This window comes from Peromyscus maniculatus, chromosome 2 (assembly GCF_049852395.1).
Source record: "Peromyscus maniculatus bairdii isolate BWxNUB_F1_BW_parent chromosome 2, HU_Pman_BW_mat_3.1, whole genome shotgun sequence".
Taxonomy (NCBI): Eukaryota; Metazoa; Chordata; class Mammalia; order Rodentia; family Cricetidae; genus Peromyscus; species Peromyscus maniculatus.
The window spans coordinates 66,855,290-66,869,306 of NC_134853.1; the positions used below are offsets into that span (position 1 = coordinate 66,855,290).

Here is a 14,017-nt window from a genome sequence, read left to right on the forward strand (position 1 = left end):
AGAAAATTTCCCTTCCTCCTCAGTAAATATTTGCTGAATTCGTGGCCAGACGAACGGGGACAGCAACCAGTTCTCACAGAAGCTCCCCAGAGAAGTGGCCCCAACCCGATGAGAATGGGTCGCATCCAAACCACCTGGGGACCTGTGTGGCGGTCCTGAGCCCCGCCCCTGAGTGGCAGGCGGACCCCCGTCACGTGTTGGCGGCTAGCCAATCATCCCGGGGGGCGGGGCAGACAAAAAAAAAAAAAAAGGGTGAGCCTGGCCCAGAGGACTTTCCTGATTGAACTCAGATCATTTCGGGGGGCCTCATGTCGCAAAACGGAGCTGATCCTGAGCAGCGCCCGCAGGCGTCAGAGGCGGACGCCATGGCAGTGACCTTCCGGGCGAGCGGTAATTGCAGGGCGGCCGGACCCGCTGCGGCGCGGAGCCGAGCCTTCCTTTTTCCGTAGGAAGTTCTGGTCCCAGCGTCAAGGTCGGCACTCCCACCCGAAGTCAGTCAGGGTGGCGGGCCGAGGGAAGGAAGGGCTCGCGGCCATGTGGCACTGCAAGAGCTTAACCCTTTAACGCCCCTCGGTCAGCCTTTAGCTTCTAGAAAGAGTCCTCCGACTGAGCGCCCCCGAGCTTGGGCCTGCTAGGGCGTTAGAGCCATTCATGGGAGAAGAGGGGAGACAGGGAGGTTCATGACCGATCTTCACTGACTGTCCGCAGAACACCAGCATATTCGCTACAATCCGCTCCAGGATGAGTGGGTGTTAGTGTCGGCCCATCGCATGAAGCGACCCTGGCAAGGACAAGTGGAGCCCCAGCTTCTGAAGACAGTGCCCCGCCATGACCCACTCAATCCTCTGTGTCCCGGGGCCACACGAGCCAATGGGGAGGTAAGGCCGAATACCCGCGCACACAGCCACCCAGTAGACAGGAGGAAATAGTTCTCCCGTATTGCTGCCCTTCACCCACAAGAGGGAGCGGTGCGCCTCTTTTTGGGGTTTGATCCCTGGAGTGTGCCTTCCTGGCCCGCTTGCCCCTTGTGTAGGCCTGTAGGTGGTCGTGTTTCCAGCCCGTTCTTGTCAGTAGGTGAATCCGCACTATGAAGGCACCTTCCTGTTTGACAACGACTTCCCGGCTCTGCAGCCCGATGCTCCGGATCCAGGTACCCTCCAATCTAAGCCGTGTTGGGGAGAAGGGAGACTGGATCTGCCGGGGGACCTTGTGCTGAGAGAGTAACGCTCCTTTATCTCAGGACCCAGTGACCATCCTCTTTTCCGAGCAGAGGCCGCCAGAGGAGTTTGGTAACTATGGGTTCCCCCCTTACAGCCTCCAGCCCAGGGTTGGAGAACTAAGACCTGGACTATCTCTCTCTCTGTCTTATCTTCTTCTCTCACCACCTAGTAAGGTCATGTGCTTCCACCCCTGGTCGGATGTGACGCTGCCACTCATGTCAGTCCCTGAGATCCGAGCTGTCGTTGATGCCTGGGCCTCAGTCACAGAGGAGCTGGGTGCCCAGTACCCTTGGGTGCAGGTCTGTGGGGGGGGAGTGTAATAACGTTGGTTTGGGGAGTAGCATTATTGCTTCCACAGGGTGTGGTCAGGAGAGGGTTGGCTTGATGTCTCTCGGACTATTAAATCTCTCTACTCACACCCACTAGATCTTTGAAAACAAAGGAGCCATGATGGGCTGTTCTAACCCCCACCCCCACTGCCAGGTAAGTATGTCAGGGACGGCGATGGCTTTCTTGGCTGGGTCCATGCCAACACTGAGGACAGAACTGGATTAAGGGATGGGACCAGAGAGATGCATTAGTAATGTGGAGGCTTAGAGATAACGGACTCGCTTGCTCTTCTTTGTTCTCGCCCTTTGACAGGTTTGGGCCAGCAGTTTCCTGCCCGATGTTGTCCAGCGTGAAGAACGGTCTCAGCAGAGCTATCACAGCCAGCATGGAGAGCCTCTATTGTTGGAATATGGCCGCCAAGAGCTCCTCAGGAAGGTGGGAGAGCACCGGGCCGTGTCCCCAAGGAGTCTCTAGCCCTTTTACCCTCAAAGCGCATGAAAGAGGCATGGGCTGGTAGCAGTCATCTAAAGGAAGGTAGCTTAGACGAGGCTGGTGCAGAAGCAGAGAGACTCAATCGGATTCCTCTCTTTTGCTTTCCTGATACTTGTCCCCTTCTCCTCTTGCACTCATACCTCGTTCCTATGCTGTGTGTCCAGGAACGTCTGGTCCTATCCAGCGAGCACTGGCTAGTCCTGGTCCCCTTCTGGGCAGTGTGGCCTTTCCAGACATTACTGCTGCCCCGGCGGCATGTGCGGCGGCTACCTGAGCTGACCCCTGCTGAACGTGATGGTAAGGATCGCAGGTAGGACCCTGGGATTGGGTGCTGGATAGAATGACCAGCACCCGTTCCCAGGCTGACAATCAGGCCCTGATTCCAGATCTGGCCTCCATCATGAAGAAGCTCTTGACCAAGTATGACAACCTATTTGAGACATCTTTCCCCTACTCCATGGGCTGGCACGGTAAGGCTTTTGGTGGAGTAGCCCCAACACTATTTCTGGGCTTCTAGGTCCTGCCTTAGGAAACTGCAGTCCCTACCAGGCCTTAAACCATCTGGTGGCCTTAAAACAAGTGTCCAGAGCAGGGGTGCTGGCACTGAGGGTGGAGTCATTTGGGGAAACTGTCACCGAGGACCAGCTCCCTGGTGGAAAATACTGGGAACTATAGTATGTAAGTACCTGGTCTAGTTTAGGGGAGGGCCCGGGCTGAAGACTTGCAAAGGGGCCTTCCTGATCATTTCTGTCTTTCTCTTGTCAGGGGCGCCCACGGGATTAAAGACTGGGGCCACCTGTGACCACTGGCAGCTACACGCTCATTACTACCCGCCACTCCTGCGCTCCGCTACTGTCCGCAAGTTCATGGTTGGCTATGAAATGCTTGCCCAGGCGCAGCGGGACCTCACTCCTGAACAGGTCAGGGCTCAGAGCATCCTGGGTCTTCACAGCCCCCTTCACCTCATTTTCTCAAGGGATCCCAACAGTCACGACCCTGAGGACCCTCATTAAAAAAATATAAGTATTCCTAGGAACGGTTGCTGCACAGCTCCGTCCTCCGGTGACTTCAGCTGTCCTTGTCACCAGTCTTCCATCCCATAATCCCTCCTCAGTATTTCCTGGGCCCAGAACTCCATACCATCCTGGGTCCCTGTCCCCTTCTAGGCTGCAGAGAGATTAAGGGCACTTCCTGAGGTACATTATTGCCTGGCGAAGGAAGACAAGGAAACCGCAGCCATCGATTGACCATGATGACAGCAGAGCCTTGAGTCTTTTCACCTGAGAGACCTGGGACCTGGAGTTTGGGCAGATGTGACATCAATAAAACTGCATCTCAAATGTTAACCATGTTTTTGTGACCCAGAGAAATGTGAACTCTTACATTCTGGAGTCTTGGGGAAAGGCTAAGTGTGACTCCAAACACTCTTTCTTGCCTACAAATGTTCAAGATGTAGGCAAGAAAGATTTGATGCAAGAATTCCTTCCCAAGCGAGACACGATGGTGCATACCTGTAATTCCACCACATTGGAGGCTGAAGGAGGATTGTGAATTTGAGCCAGCTTGGGTTACCTAGCAAGAGCTAGCCTCTGAAACCAATGCCAAGCTGGGCCTAGAGGTGTAGGGCTGTAATCTCAGCTGCCTAGGAAGCTGAGACAGGAGGATTGTAAATTCAAGGCAAGCCTGAATAGCTTAGAGAAACCGTCTTGAGAAATAGCTCAGTGACAGAGTATTTCTCTGACATGTGTGAGACCCTGTGTCCAACCCTTAGTTTGGGAGAAAAAAAAAATTCTACCTCCGATCTCTGAACAATATTCAGTATTGTATCTGATCTTCTTAACTTGTGATATAAACATCATTCTAATTTTGGAGACTATTTTACAAATCTTATGTTCTTAGCTTGGCAGAGTCTTTGGGAAGGCCAGTGCCTTTTGTATCACTGGGTTTATTATTGTCAGTTCATCAAGCCTGGGCCTCAAAGCGGGGTGGGGAGAGGGTGAGGAGAATCCTAGTCCCAAAGGTCAGTCAGTCCAGAGCCGGGCTGCTGGCCAGAAGCCTGGTTTTGTGAGTGGCCACAGCTAGACTCTGCTCCAGACCACAGGGGCTAAAGGGGTGGCTTGGGAGTGTGCATGTGGCTTGGAGTTCTTGGCTGTCTCCAGCTTCTCTGTGCGGTATATGTAGCCTCAGTCCCGTGCCTATGCCCCGGTCGCCGTACAGGGCTCGGCATGGAGAAGACAGCTAGGGGCAGCCCCAGGGACGAAGTGATCTTGAGTCTGCCCTCTCCCTCCTGGATCTGTTTTTCCTTGTGGTAGTGAACAACAGGCCATTCGATTTATGAGACCAGATGTCACGTGGTGTTCTCCAGATTCTAAAGCAAAGTTGAGAGTTGTAAGTGACATGGGGATGGCCAGAATGCCTTTCTTCCATTCTTTTCCACGGGAACTGAGTCTTAGGGTTGAGAAGTCACACTAAACCTGGGCGAGTGACTGGGCCTGACCTAGAAGAACCCAAGCTTCCTCTTCCTGCCTTCCTACCTAGGGCCATTCCTCCTGAGACTTTGGAGGGATAAGGGGGGTGCCTGGGATTGGGAATATTGCCGGGGTCTAGAAATTCAGACGAAGTAGGCATCTCCCTTGAGGCTCCCTGAGTAGGTGGCTAGTTTTAGGGCATACATAAACATGCACACCCTAACCTTGCCTGTATTTGGAATCTCCTGAGGGGTTTTAGAAACAGTATTGGGATCTAGATGCAATGGACAAGAATTGTGATTTAACCCGGCATAGGATGGGGCCTTTCTGTTTTAAAAGTTCAGTCCTCCAAAGTTTGAGAACTAGACCAACCCTCCGTTTTCCTATCTTATCTGGAGTCAGGGGCACCTTCACCGAATGCAGTCAGCTGCCCAGTGGTTCAGCAGGGAACCCGAGGCTGTGTGGACAGCTGGGAAGGGACGAGCCTGAGCACTTTGAGGCCTGCTGTCCCGGGGAGGGCAGGCCTTCAGGAGAGGTATGAGGCATGCACCCTCAGGTTTGGTCCTAGGAATCCTCCTCAGGCACCCTCCTCCTAAGTTCCAGACGGGACAGGAAGTGTCCGGAGGAGGTGGAAGTGATTGGCAGTTGGAGGCTCCAATGGGCCGAGAGCCCCCCCTGTTCACCTCTCTCGTTCCATTGGCGCCTGGAGGAGCCGCCCCGACTGCGGGAGTCCAGCGAAGGAGGAGGGAGTAGAGGCCGGGGCAGAGGGCGAGGGTGGAGGGCGCTGGCGGCGGCAGCCGCGGAAGGTGAGGCCTGCTGGGACCCGGGTGTAGACTCCCGAGTCCTGCCAAGAGGGGGCGGGGCCGGGCGGCGTGTGATCTGAAAGGCAGGGAGTGACTGATGGGCTATGAGTGTGTCTGTGTGAGTTCGAGGCAGTGTCCGTGTGTGACGATGTCAGTGTGTGAGGCTCTGAAACTGGTGTCACCGGGCGCTATCTGTCAGTGAGCGTGACTGCGTTTGAGAGTGTGATTGTAGCTGGGTCTGCTTGTGGCACAGCAACTGTGGGAACGCGTCTGTCTGCGGGCAATTGCTGTTGGTGTGTTTGTCAGAGCGGCAGGGACCACACCAGGGAGTGCGTCTTGGGAAGCTCCGTGGGGGTCTTAGACTTTGTCTGCCAGTGTGAGAGTGGATGGCCGGGTTTTTGTGTGATAATGTGTGACTTCAGAGGTAGAAGAGCAAGAGCGAGCCTTGTGACCGTGGTGTGTACTATCCCCTAGCCTAGGCGGTGTGCGAGCGAAGCTGTGTTCTTATATTCGGGGAAACTTCAGTTGTTCGGGGAGGCTGACTTCTACCCAGGCTGCGGCATAGACAGATCCACCCCCATTGCACATGGCTCTCCTTCTTCCTCTGCTCAAGATTTGCGGGGGGCTGAGAATGCAGCTCAGTCAGAGAGGGCCCGGCTAGTGTGAGCCAGGGCCTGGGTTCCATCTCCAGTGTTGAAAGAGTCAAGTCCCATCGCTGGTCCACCGCTCTTATTTGAGACAGGGCCACATGTATCCTAAGCCTCTGGATTGCTGGCATTACAGGTGCGGCACATCTGTTTTTATAAGTGCTGGGCATCGAACCTAGGATTTTGTGCATGTTAGGCAAGCTCTGCCGCTTGAGCTCCATTCCTAGGCCCCTGGTCTAGTGCTGTTTCTGTTTTCATGCCTGACTCCGTTTCTTTACATTTCTTCCTCTGTCCCCATGATTATCTCCCTGGAGAGATTTTTATCTCGCTCACAGCTTTTTCTCCCAGGTGTCTCCGTGTCTCTCAGTTTCCCTATGCTTGGTTTCCCCGTTGACTCTTGTTCCTGGCCACACAAGGGCTTGTAACCTTGACCCAATGCTGATCTGTCACCAAGGGCTCCTGTGAGCTCCTTATGGCGAGGAGTCGCTTTTAGGGAGCACTGCGAACTCCATGCACCCCCTCACACATAACGTGCATGCCTTTGTGTCAGAGGGACCACTCGTAGACTGAGATGTGTAAATGTGTCTGGGTCTGAGTGTCCCAGGGTGACGACTGTGAGTGACTGTATCTAAGAATATGAGTCTGAGGGCAGCTGTGACTCCAGTGTATCTGGCACCAAGGGATCAAAGGCATTTCCTGGTGCTGAGGCCCAACGGGTGGAGGGGAGAATAGAAATGGCTGGAACTTCCAGGGAAGGGGGGAACTGGACTCTGGCCTTTCCTTATATTCTCCAGTGTGAGGCCTGTTTTCCCCCTGGAAACACAGCCAGCTGTGCGCGCAGGGAACATTTGTTGGAGAATGGAAAGAATAGGAATGAGTGTGTGCGTATGTGTGTTAATTTTTTTTATTGTGCCCACATGTGTTCAAGTGAATATCCTTGTGTTAGTTAACTGTATCCAGTGAGCCCCTGAGTAGCTATGGTTTTGGTGGCTCTTCTGGCGACAGGGATAGAGGCAGAAGCAACCCTCCTCTCCCTCTTGCTGGTCCTGGTTGTGTCTCTGGCTTCCTTTTCCAGCTTGAGGGGGGCCGCCTCTTCCCTTCCCAGGCCCTGGGGTGGGAGGGGAGGAGAGAGGAGGGAAGGAGGGGTGGGAGGAGGGGGCCTGGCTAGGGGTGGCTAAGCTCAAGGCCCCGAGGGGGCGGGGCAGAGAATGGGAAGGAGGGGGTGGTTCTGGGGTCCCAGGACTGAGTGGAGACAGTGCTGTAGCCTGTAGGAGGAAGCCGTGGAGGCCATGGACACCCAGCCACTGTGATTATCGAGGTAGGGCGAGGCTGAGCAGGGTGAATGGGGCTGGGGACCCCGAGGGTGGGCCAGCAAGACGTTCAGGGTGACACAGATATGTGAGGGCCTCATTCTGTTTTACTCTGGAGGGGTCTTCTGGCTCTGACTAAGGCCTTGCCCTCTGCCCCTTCCTTCTACCTCCAGTCTGCTGCTGGGTCTCCAACCCAGAGTCCTTTCTCTCAGCACCGCGCTCCTTCCCTGCATGCACATTTCTCAGACTTTGTTCATTTCTCAGAGTTCCTGCTGCTCCCAATCCGGACCTCTTGCACTCTGGCCCCCACTGCAGTCGCCTTTGGTCCTGACCACTCCCCCCCTCCTGCTGCTGTGGCCCCCACACCAGGCGCCCCGCTCCTGCAGGCTCCCAGCTTCCCCTCCCTTCTCCGCCACCCTGTCTCCATCTCCATCTGCTGGCTCCTCGCCTGCTCTCAGCCTCTGGCAGCAGCCAGGGCATCTGGATCCGCTTAATTCTGCAGCCCCAGCCTGCACCCTAGCTCTATCCAGCCTCGCAGGCTTGAGACCAACACGATTCCAAGCCAGGCCCATCTCAGTGGCCCAAGTACTAGAGTAAGAAGCCAGGCCCAGGCCAGAGGCTTGGCCGCCAGAGCATGCTAGGCCTCATGTTGCGATTATAGGGCACATTTGGACCCATCATGCCAGCTCCCTATCTTAGGGTGATGAGGTCTCATCTCATTATTTGCTGTATGTTGGCCAGAGGCAGTAATTAGCCTTGGTCAGGTTGGTGGCGAATGCCAGAATTCCCAGCAGCTGGATTGTATGGGTTAACGGGAGTGGCTGAGCCAGTGCCAGGCCTTGGTGCCAGGGGTGGGTGCCAAAGGTGATGTGTATGTGTGTGTGGGGGGATGCTGGCATAGTCTGTTGCCTCTGGCTTTTGTTCTGGGCCCTAAGCCCAGGACTGAGATGAAGTGTGTGTGTGTGTCACACACACACACACACACACACGGACAAATATATATTGCACTGGGTATATGGTGGAAAGGGGACTTCAGGTTAGAGTCCTCAGTCATTTCCAATAGCTTCATTTCTCCTGATGCTTCAGTTTTCCTTAAGGAAGCCCCAGCTTTGGAGAGGATGAGCCAGGCTCCTAGCTCATCGGTGGGCAACTCTTAAGTCTCCTTTTCCCCCACAGATGAGCAGCAGCTGCTCAGGGCTGAGCAGGGTCCTGGTGGCTGTGGCTGCAGCCCTGGTGTCTTCCTCCTCCCCCTGCCCCCAGGCCTGGGGTCCTCCAGGTAAGAACATGCCACTCTGGGACCCCCTTAGGAGACTTGCTATTCTTACTCTGGCCCATTCCTGTGGCCTAATCCCCCCACCATTTCTGACAGCCTGGGTCCCTTCTCTATCTGGTCCCCTGATCCCCATCATGCTTTGACACAGCGACCCCCTCCCCCACACCCAGGGCTTAGCAGCTTGCCCCTCACCCTACCAGTCTCATAAATGGGAGAGGGGTACAAAAGAAGGACTTCACCTCAGGAATGCCCTTCACAGGGGTCCAGTATGGGCAGCCTGGCAGGTCCGTGATGCTATGTTGTCCTGGAGTGAATGCTGGGTAAGTGTTCACCTACCTGCTAATCTCATACTCAGGATTCTTTCTTGGCCCTGTCCAGACCTCACATTCCCTCCTAACTTGCTTCTTCTGGCCACGATCCTTGCCTCTCTGTCCTAACCCTCCGCCTGTTCTTATTCAGTAGAAAATTCAGCCAGTGTTGGGGTGTTGCTTAGAGTGCTTGACTGGCATGTATAAGGCCTTGGGCTTGATACCTAGTATCAAAAAATCATCAATTAGTTAACTAGCCAGTATGTTAGAGTGCCTGCTAAGTGCCTGGTCTGTTGTCGGCTCTGAGGTAACATCAGGATGCACGTCCTCAAGAGCTTTCATCCTGGTAGGGAAGACAGTAAGCACTCAAGAATCTTGCTGGGTCAAAAAGCAGCAGCCACGCACGCACGCACAGGTTAGAGTAGACGCACTCCTGACCCAGGCAACAGCTTGCGAAAATGCCCTGAGGTGGGAATGGCCTCAGTAAGGAGGAGCAGAGAGAAAGAATGTGGCCTGTGGGGAAGGAAGGGCGAGAGGATGAAGGAAAAGAAGGTAAAAGCGAGACCACAAGGGCCTTTCTAAAGGGCAGGGAATTGGGGTTCAGTCTCTTCCTTTTTGTTTTTATTTTATTACTTAATCTATTTCTTTTGATACCTGGGAGTGGTCTGGAGCTTGCTATGTAGCCCAGACTGGCCTTAAACTCAAGAGCCTCCTCCTCCAGCCTCCTGGGATGATAGGCATGCACCCACACTAGGCATGGGATAGTGATTTATTGCAAGTGTGCTCAGAAGCTCTCGGAGAACAGTTGCATGGCCTGACTCAGTCTCTCCCTTTCATCACTTCATCTCGCCTTCAGGACCCCAGTGTCCTGGTTTCGGGATGGGGAGTCGAGGCTGCTTCAGGGACCCGACTCTGGACTAGGACACAGACTGGTCTTGGCCCACGTGGACAGCACTGACGAGGGCACTTACATCTGCCAGACCCTGGATGGTGCATCTGGGGGCATGGTGACCCTGAAGCTGGGCTGTGAGTTAGGGAAGGTGGCAGTGAGGAGCCATCGGATTCCCAAGGGAGCCTGGGACCTGAGCAGGCCCTCTGGGGTAGGGAGGAGCTAGGGATGCCTCAGTCTTCAACTGTACCCTCTGTCTCCAGTTCCCCCAGCTCGTCCCGAGGTTTCCTGCCAGGCGGTAGACTATGAAAACTTCTCCTGTACGTGGAGTCCCGGCCAGGTCAGCGGTCTGCCCACCCGCTATCTTACCTCCTACAGGTATGTGTACCTGTGCAACGGGGGATGCCGGCGTGGTGTGGGTGTGGCGGGCAGGGAGGGAAGTTCTGACCAATTATCAGAGAAGGCAGGGGGCCCTCTTTTCCTCCTGACCTCAGATGACACCCTTTCTGTCAGGAAGAAGACCCTGCCAGGAGCTGAGAGTCAGAGGTAAGACAGAGAGAGAGACACTGGGGACCCTAACTTGTGACTTATTTGCAAAACCCAAGACCATATCCTCCCTCCTAGGGAAAGTTCATCCACAGGGCCTTGGCCGTGCCCACAGGACCCTCTAGAGGCTTTCCGATGCGTGGTCCACGGGGCAGAGTTCTGGAGTGAGTACCGGATCAACGTGACTGAGGTGAACCCACTGGGTGCCAGCACGTGCCTTCTGGATGTGAGGTTACAGAGCATCTGTGAGTACCCCAACCCCTGGCCTCCTTCCAGATTCCCGTCACAGAGACTCCAGACAGACTCACACACACACACCCCCTTGCCCCAACTTCCAACTAGCCCTCTCCTTTTCATACGTAAAGACCAAGTAGTCACAGAGATGGGTTCTGTATGCACTCTAGAGCAGTGGTTCTCAGCCTGTGGGGGCCACATATCAGATGTCCTGAATATCAGATATTTACATTATGATTCATAGCAGTAGCAAAATTACGGGTATGAAGTAGCAGTGAAAATAATTTTATGGTTGGGGGCTCTCCACAACATGAGGAACTGTGTTAAAGGATCCCTAAATGGGAAGGTTGAGAACCACTATCTAGAGGCTTCTGCCACCACCCACAAGTCCTTGGCTGCCTAGCTGACTCCTGCTTCTAGGCCCCATGCTGAAGGCAGCCCAGTCTCATGCTCTCCCCGTCCAGGGGAAAGGCTTGCTGGCCCCTTTTCCTTCTTGATCTGAGTGTGGGAGGAGAGAAGGCAGTCACACTTAGGTTGGAATTTGGGTCAGTGAATCTTCTGTGGATGGTAAGTTTTGTATCACTCAAACTCATCAAAATCCTGCTATTGGATTGCTGCTTATTTTATAACAAGGATGAGGGACAGGTCCTGAGGCTGAGTGATGGAATTTGACATTTCCCCTCCTGCTGGGAGGTGTCTGACTAAAGCACCTTTACGTACATGCTGCACGCACTGCACACACACCGCGTGCACACCACGCACACTGCACACACTGCACACACACACACAGACACACACACACACCGCACACAGCACACACCACGCACATCGCGCACACTGTGGGGAATGGTGAGGAAGGGAGGAGTTCCTGTCACTTACCCTGGACTTTGTGTCTGGCTGTGCTTAGTGCGCCCTGACCCACCCCAGGGACTGCGGGTGGAATCAGTACCTGGTTACCCGAGACGCCTGCACGCCAGCTGGACATACCCTGCCTCCTGGCGCCGCCAACCCCACTTCCTGCTCAAGTTCCGGTTACAATACCGTCCAGCGCAGCATCCAGCCTGGTCCACGGTGAGGTCTGCAGTGTGTCTCAATCTTGATCTTCCCGTTCTGTCTCTGGTTCTGAGATCTTGAATGTTCTGCATAGCTTCCAGGCGTTGACTGGTCTCTGAAAACCCAATTTCCTCCTATATAGTGTTCCCAGGTGTCCTTTCTGGCTGGGGCTGGGCAGGTTCTCTACTTACAACTTAGACCACACCCTGAGAAACCATTTTTACCTCCAGGTCGAGCCCATCGGCTTGGAGGAGGTGATAACAGATGCCGTGGCTGGGCTGCCCCATGCGGTACGAGTCAGTGCCAGGGACTTCCTGGATGCTGGGACCTGGAGTGCCTGGAGCCCAGAGGCCTGGGGTACTCCTAGCACTGGTGAGAGACAAGGGCGAAGAAAAGGCAGAACCCTTACCCTAAAGCAACTGTCAACCAGACGGTTTGACACACATCTTGCTTCGGTCTTCCAGGCCCTGCTATCACTGTCCTACACTGTAGCCCTGATGGCCTGCAGCCCTACCCTGACCTTAGCCCCGAGTCCACTTCTGCACTTGGAGACTATGTCTGCAAGTCTGCAAGGCAGATCCCAGAAACTGGCCACACCCTTTGAAACTGCCTCTTAGGCCCCCACCTCGAGGGTTCTAGCTAGTCCTGCCCCTGCCTTAGGAAGGCAGAAGCTTCTCTGTACACTCCTCAGGTTTCGTCTTCCTTCAGGTCCCCTACAGAATGAGATACCTGATGGGAGCCAGGTACACAAACAGCAGCAAGAGGCAGCAGCCGCTCAAGAGGACGGCCCCACCCCTCCAAGGCCTTCCCTGCAGTCAGACCCAAGGCCACTTGGTAAGTTTGGGCCGATGGGGGAAGGTGTGTGGAAGATGGAAGTCCTAGAGAGACCATATCACCAAGCATGGCGGCTAACATGCTCTCCCAGTGACGCACGGCCTTCTCCCTCAGATCACAAGGACCCCTTGGAGCAAGTGGCTGTGTTAGCATCTTTGGGAATCTTCTCTTTCCTTGGCCTTGCTGTTGGAGCCCTGGCTCTGGGGCTCTGGTAAGTGAGTGCCACTGGTTCCTTAGCTGCAACCCTCAACAGCGGCTTTGATGCCCATAGACCACATCCATTCCCACCCACAGGGCCTCCTGTTGACGGCCTGCTGGACCTGCCTGGTCAGAACCCCTCTTCCCACCTGACTGCTCCCCCTCCTGACTTTCACTAGCCCCTCACCCCTTGCTAATATACATCCTCTTGGAGACGTGTGGCTGGGGAAACAGCTGCCCTTTTATCTCCAGGCTGAGGCTGAGACGGGGTGGCAAAGATGGACCTCAAAAACCTGGGTTCTTGGAACCAATGATTCCAGTGGACAAGCTTCCAGGTGAGGAGCACTTAGTAATGTAGGTCCCCACTTGAGTGTCTGGCTTAAGAACCTGATGCCCCAGTGATTTTATGTACCGGGATCACGGGAGTTGGGGCTCCTCGTTTTTATATCTAGATGAGGGGGAGAAGGGGTAGACCTTCCACTCTTGAGTATGTGGTCTCAGAAATGGGTCTCTTCCCTCTTGGGAGTATTGGGAATCCCAGGTAGCTCCCTTCATTTTCAAGGTGTTAGAACTGGATCTCGTCCCCTCCCCCTTAAATGTCTTGGATAAATGCTTGCTCCTCTCCCTAATTTGAAAAAATTAAATTGTATTATTACTGTGTTATGTGTGTGTATGATATGTGTGTGCAGGCACATATGTGCCATGGCACATGTCTGGAGGTCAGAGGACCGTGTGGAGTTCTTTCCACCTTCATGTGGGTCCCAGGGATTGAACTCGTCATCAGGCTTGCTTGGCACATGCTTTACCCACTGAGCATCTTGCTCCCCACCCCCAGGCCCAGAGCTATGTCTACTTCCTTATCTTTAGGGTGCTAGGGCTCCCTCACAAGTGGGCCCGTCCGTTCCTCCTCAGAGTGTTTGGATTAGGAATGCTCCCCTTTCATTCTCAAAGGCTGTCTGGACCTAGTCCTGCTGTCACATGACTTGCTCCCTGCTCTTCTAGGCATCCCAAACCTGCAGAGGACCCAGGAGAACTTCAGCTGATCCCACCTGTAACCCTGTCAGGCTGGGGTGCTTAAATGGGCAGGCAGAGAGAGAGGCAGGGCAATGGATCCCCATGGATGGAGGTCTCGGAAGTTTGAAGCCCTTTTCATTGAGACCCTATATTCCAAACGTACTGCCAGCTCAATGCTGTCTGAACTTCTGATGTCATCCTTGAGGTGGAAGTCCACTTGAGGAATGTGTATAGATGTGTGTGTCTGTGTCCATCTGTGACTGTGTGTATGTGAGATAAGGGACGTACATTCTCTGTATGTGTGTATATAGATGCTTGGAGAGTGTGTGCAGACCTTGGCCTTGGTCCTTGTGGGGACTGTGAAGAGTTGAAATAAAGAGACTGAAGAAGTTTTTGGA

General features: G+C 54.3%; 2 protein-coding genes across 6 annotated transcripts; both read left to right on the forward strand.

The window, feature by feature from the left end:
• The first annotated feature begins 250 nt into the window (after nucleotides 1–250).
• On the forward strand, nucleotides 251–3,388 carry Galt (galactose-1-phosphate uridylyltransferase). 4 transcript variants are annotated; one of them, XM_006985969.4, is made up of 11 exons: nucleotides 251–390; nucleotides 709–878; nucleotides 1,075–1,150; nucleotides 1,241–1,289; nucleotides 1,390–1,519; nucleotides 1,647–1,703; nucleotides 1,863–1,985; nucleotides 2,207–2,339; nucleotides 2,429–2,512; nucleotides 2,808–2,962; nucleotides 3,209–3,388. In XM_006985969.4, exons 1-11 carry the CDS (start codon nucleotides 309–311, stop codon nucleotides 3,287–3,289), a joined length of 1,140 nt encoding a protein of 379 aa, XP_006986031.2. In that variant the 5' UTR covers nucleotides 251–308; the 3' UTR covers nucleotides 3,290–3,388. The 4 variants fall into 4 exon arrangements, with proteins under 4 accessions (XP_006986031.2, XP_076420168.1, XP_076420170.1 ...); XM_076564053.1 differs by having other exon boundaries at nucleotides 347–472; XM_076564055.1 differs by lacking the exon at nucleotides 251–390 and having other exon boundaries at nucleotides 480–878; nucleotides 1,058–1,150.
• A 1,791-nt stretch (nucleotides 3,389–5,179) lies between these two features.
• Nucleotides 5,180–14,017, forward strand: Il11ra (interleukin 11 receptor subunit alpha). 2 transcript variants are annotated; one of them, XM_006985967.3, is made up of 13 exons: nucleotides 5,180–5,316; nucleotides 8,447–8,546; nucleotides 8,803–8,863; nucleotides 9,708–9,877; nucleotides 10,004–10,118; nucleotides 10,254–10,286; nucleotides 10,365–10,531; nucleotides 11,428–11,591; nucleotides 11,804–11,945; nucleotides 12,282–12,407; nucleotides 12,522–12,618; nucleotides 12,858–12,940; nucleotides 13,608–14,017. In XM_006985967.3, the coding sequence occupies exons 2-13, from the start codon at nucleotides 8,447–8,449 to the stop codon at nucleotides 13,646–13,648; spliced, it is 1,299 nt and encodes a 432-aa protein (XP_006986029.2). In that variant the 5' UTR covers nucleotides 5,180–5,316; the 3' UTR covers nucleotides 13,649–14,017. The 2 variants fall into 2 exon arrangements, with proteins under 2 accessions (XP_006986029.2, XP_042126947.2); XM_042271013.2 differs by lacking the exon at nucleotides 5,180–5,316 and adding an exon at nucleotides 7,225–7,278.

Coding starts and splice junctions, on each gene's coding strand:
- Galt (XM_006985969.4), top strand. CDS start 309: ATGTCGCAAAACGGAGCTGATCCTGAGCAGCGCCCGCAGGCGTCAGAG. Junction 879..1,074: donor CCACACGAGCCAATGGGGAG/GTAAGGCCGAAT, acceptor TCTTGTCAGTAG/GTGAATCCGCACTATGAAGG. Junction 1,290..1,389: donor GAGGCCGCCAGAGGAGTTTG/GTAACTATGGGT, acceptor CTCACCACCTAG/TAAGGTCATGTGCTTCCACC.
- Il11ra (XM_006985967.3), top strand. CDS start 8,447: ATGAGCAGCAGCTGCTCAGGGCTGAGCAGGGTCCTGGTGGCTGTGGCT. Junction 10,119..10,253: donor CGCTATCTTACCTCCTACAG/GTATGTGTACCT, acceptor CCTTTCTGTCAG/GAAGAAGACCCTGCCAGGAG. Junction 11,946..12,281: donor CTGGGGTACTCCTAGCACTG/GTGAGAGACAAG, acceptor GTCTTCCTTCAG/GTCCCCTACAGAATGAGATA.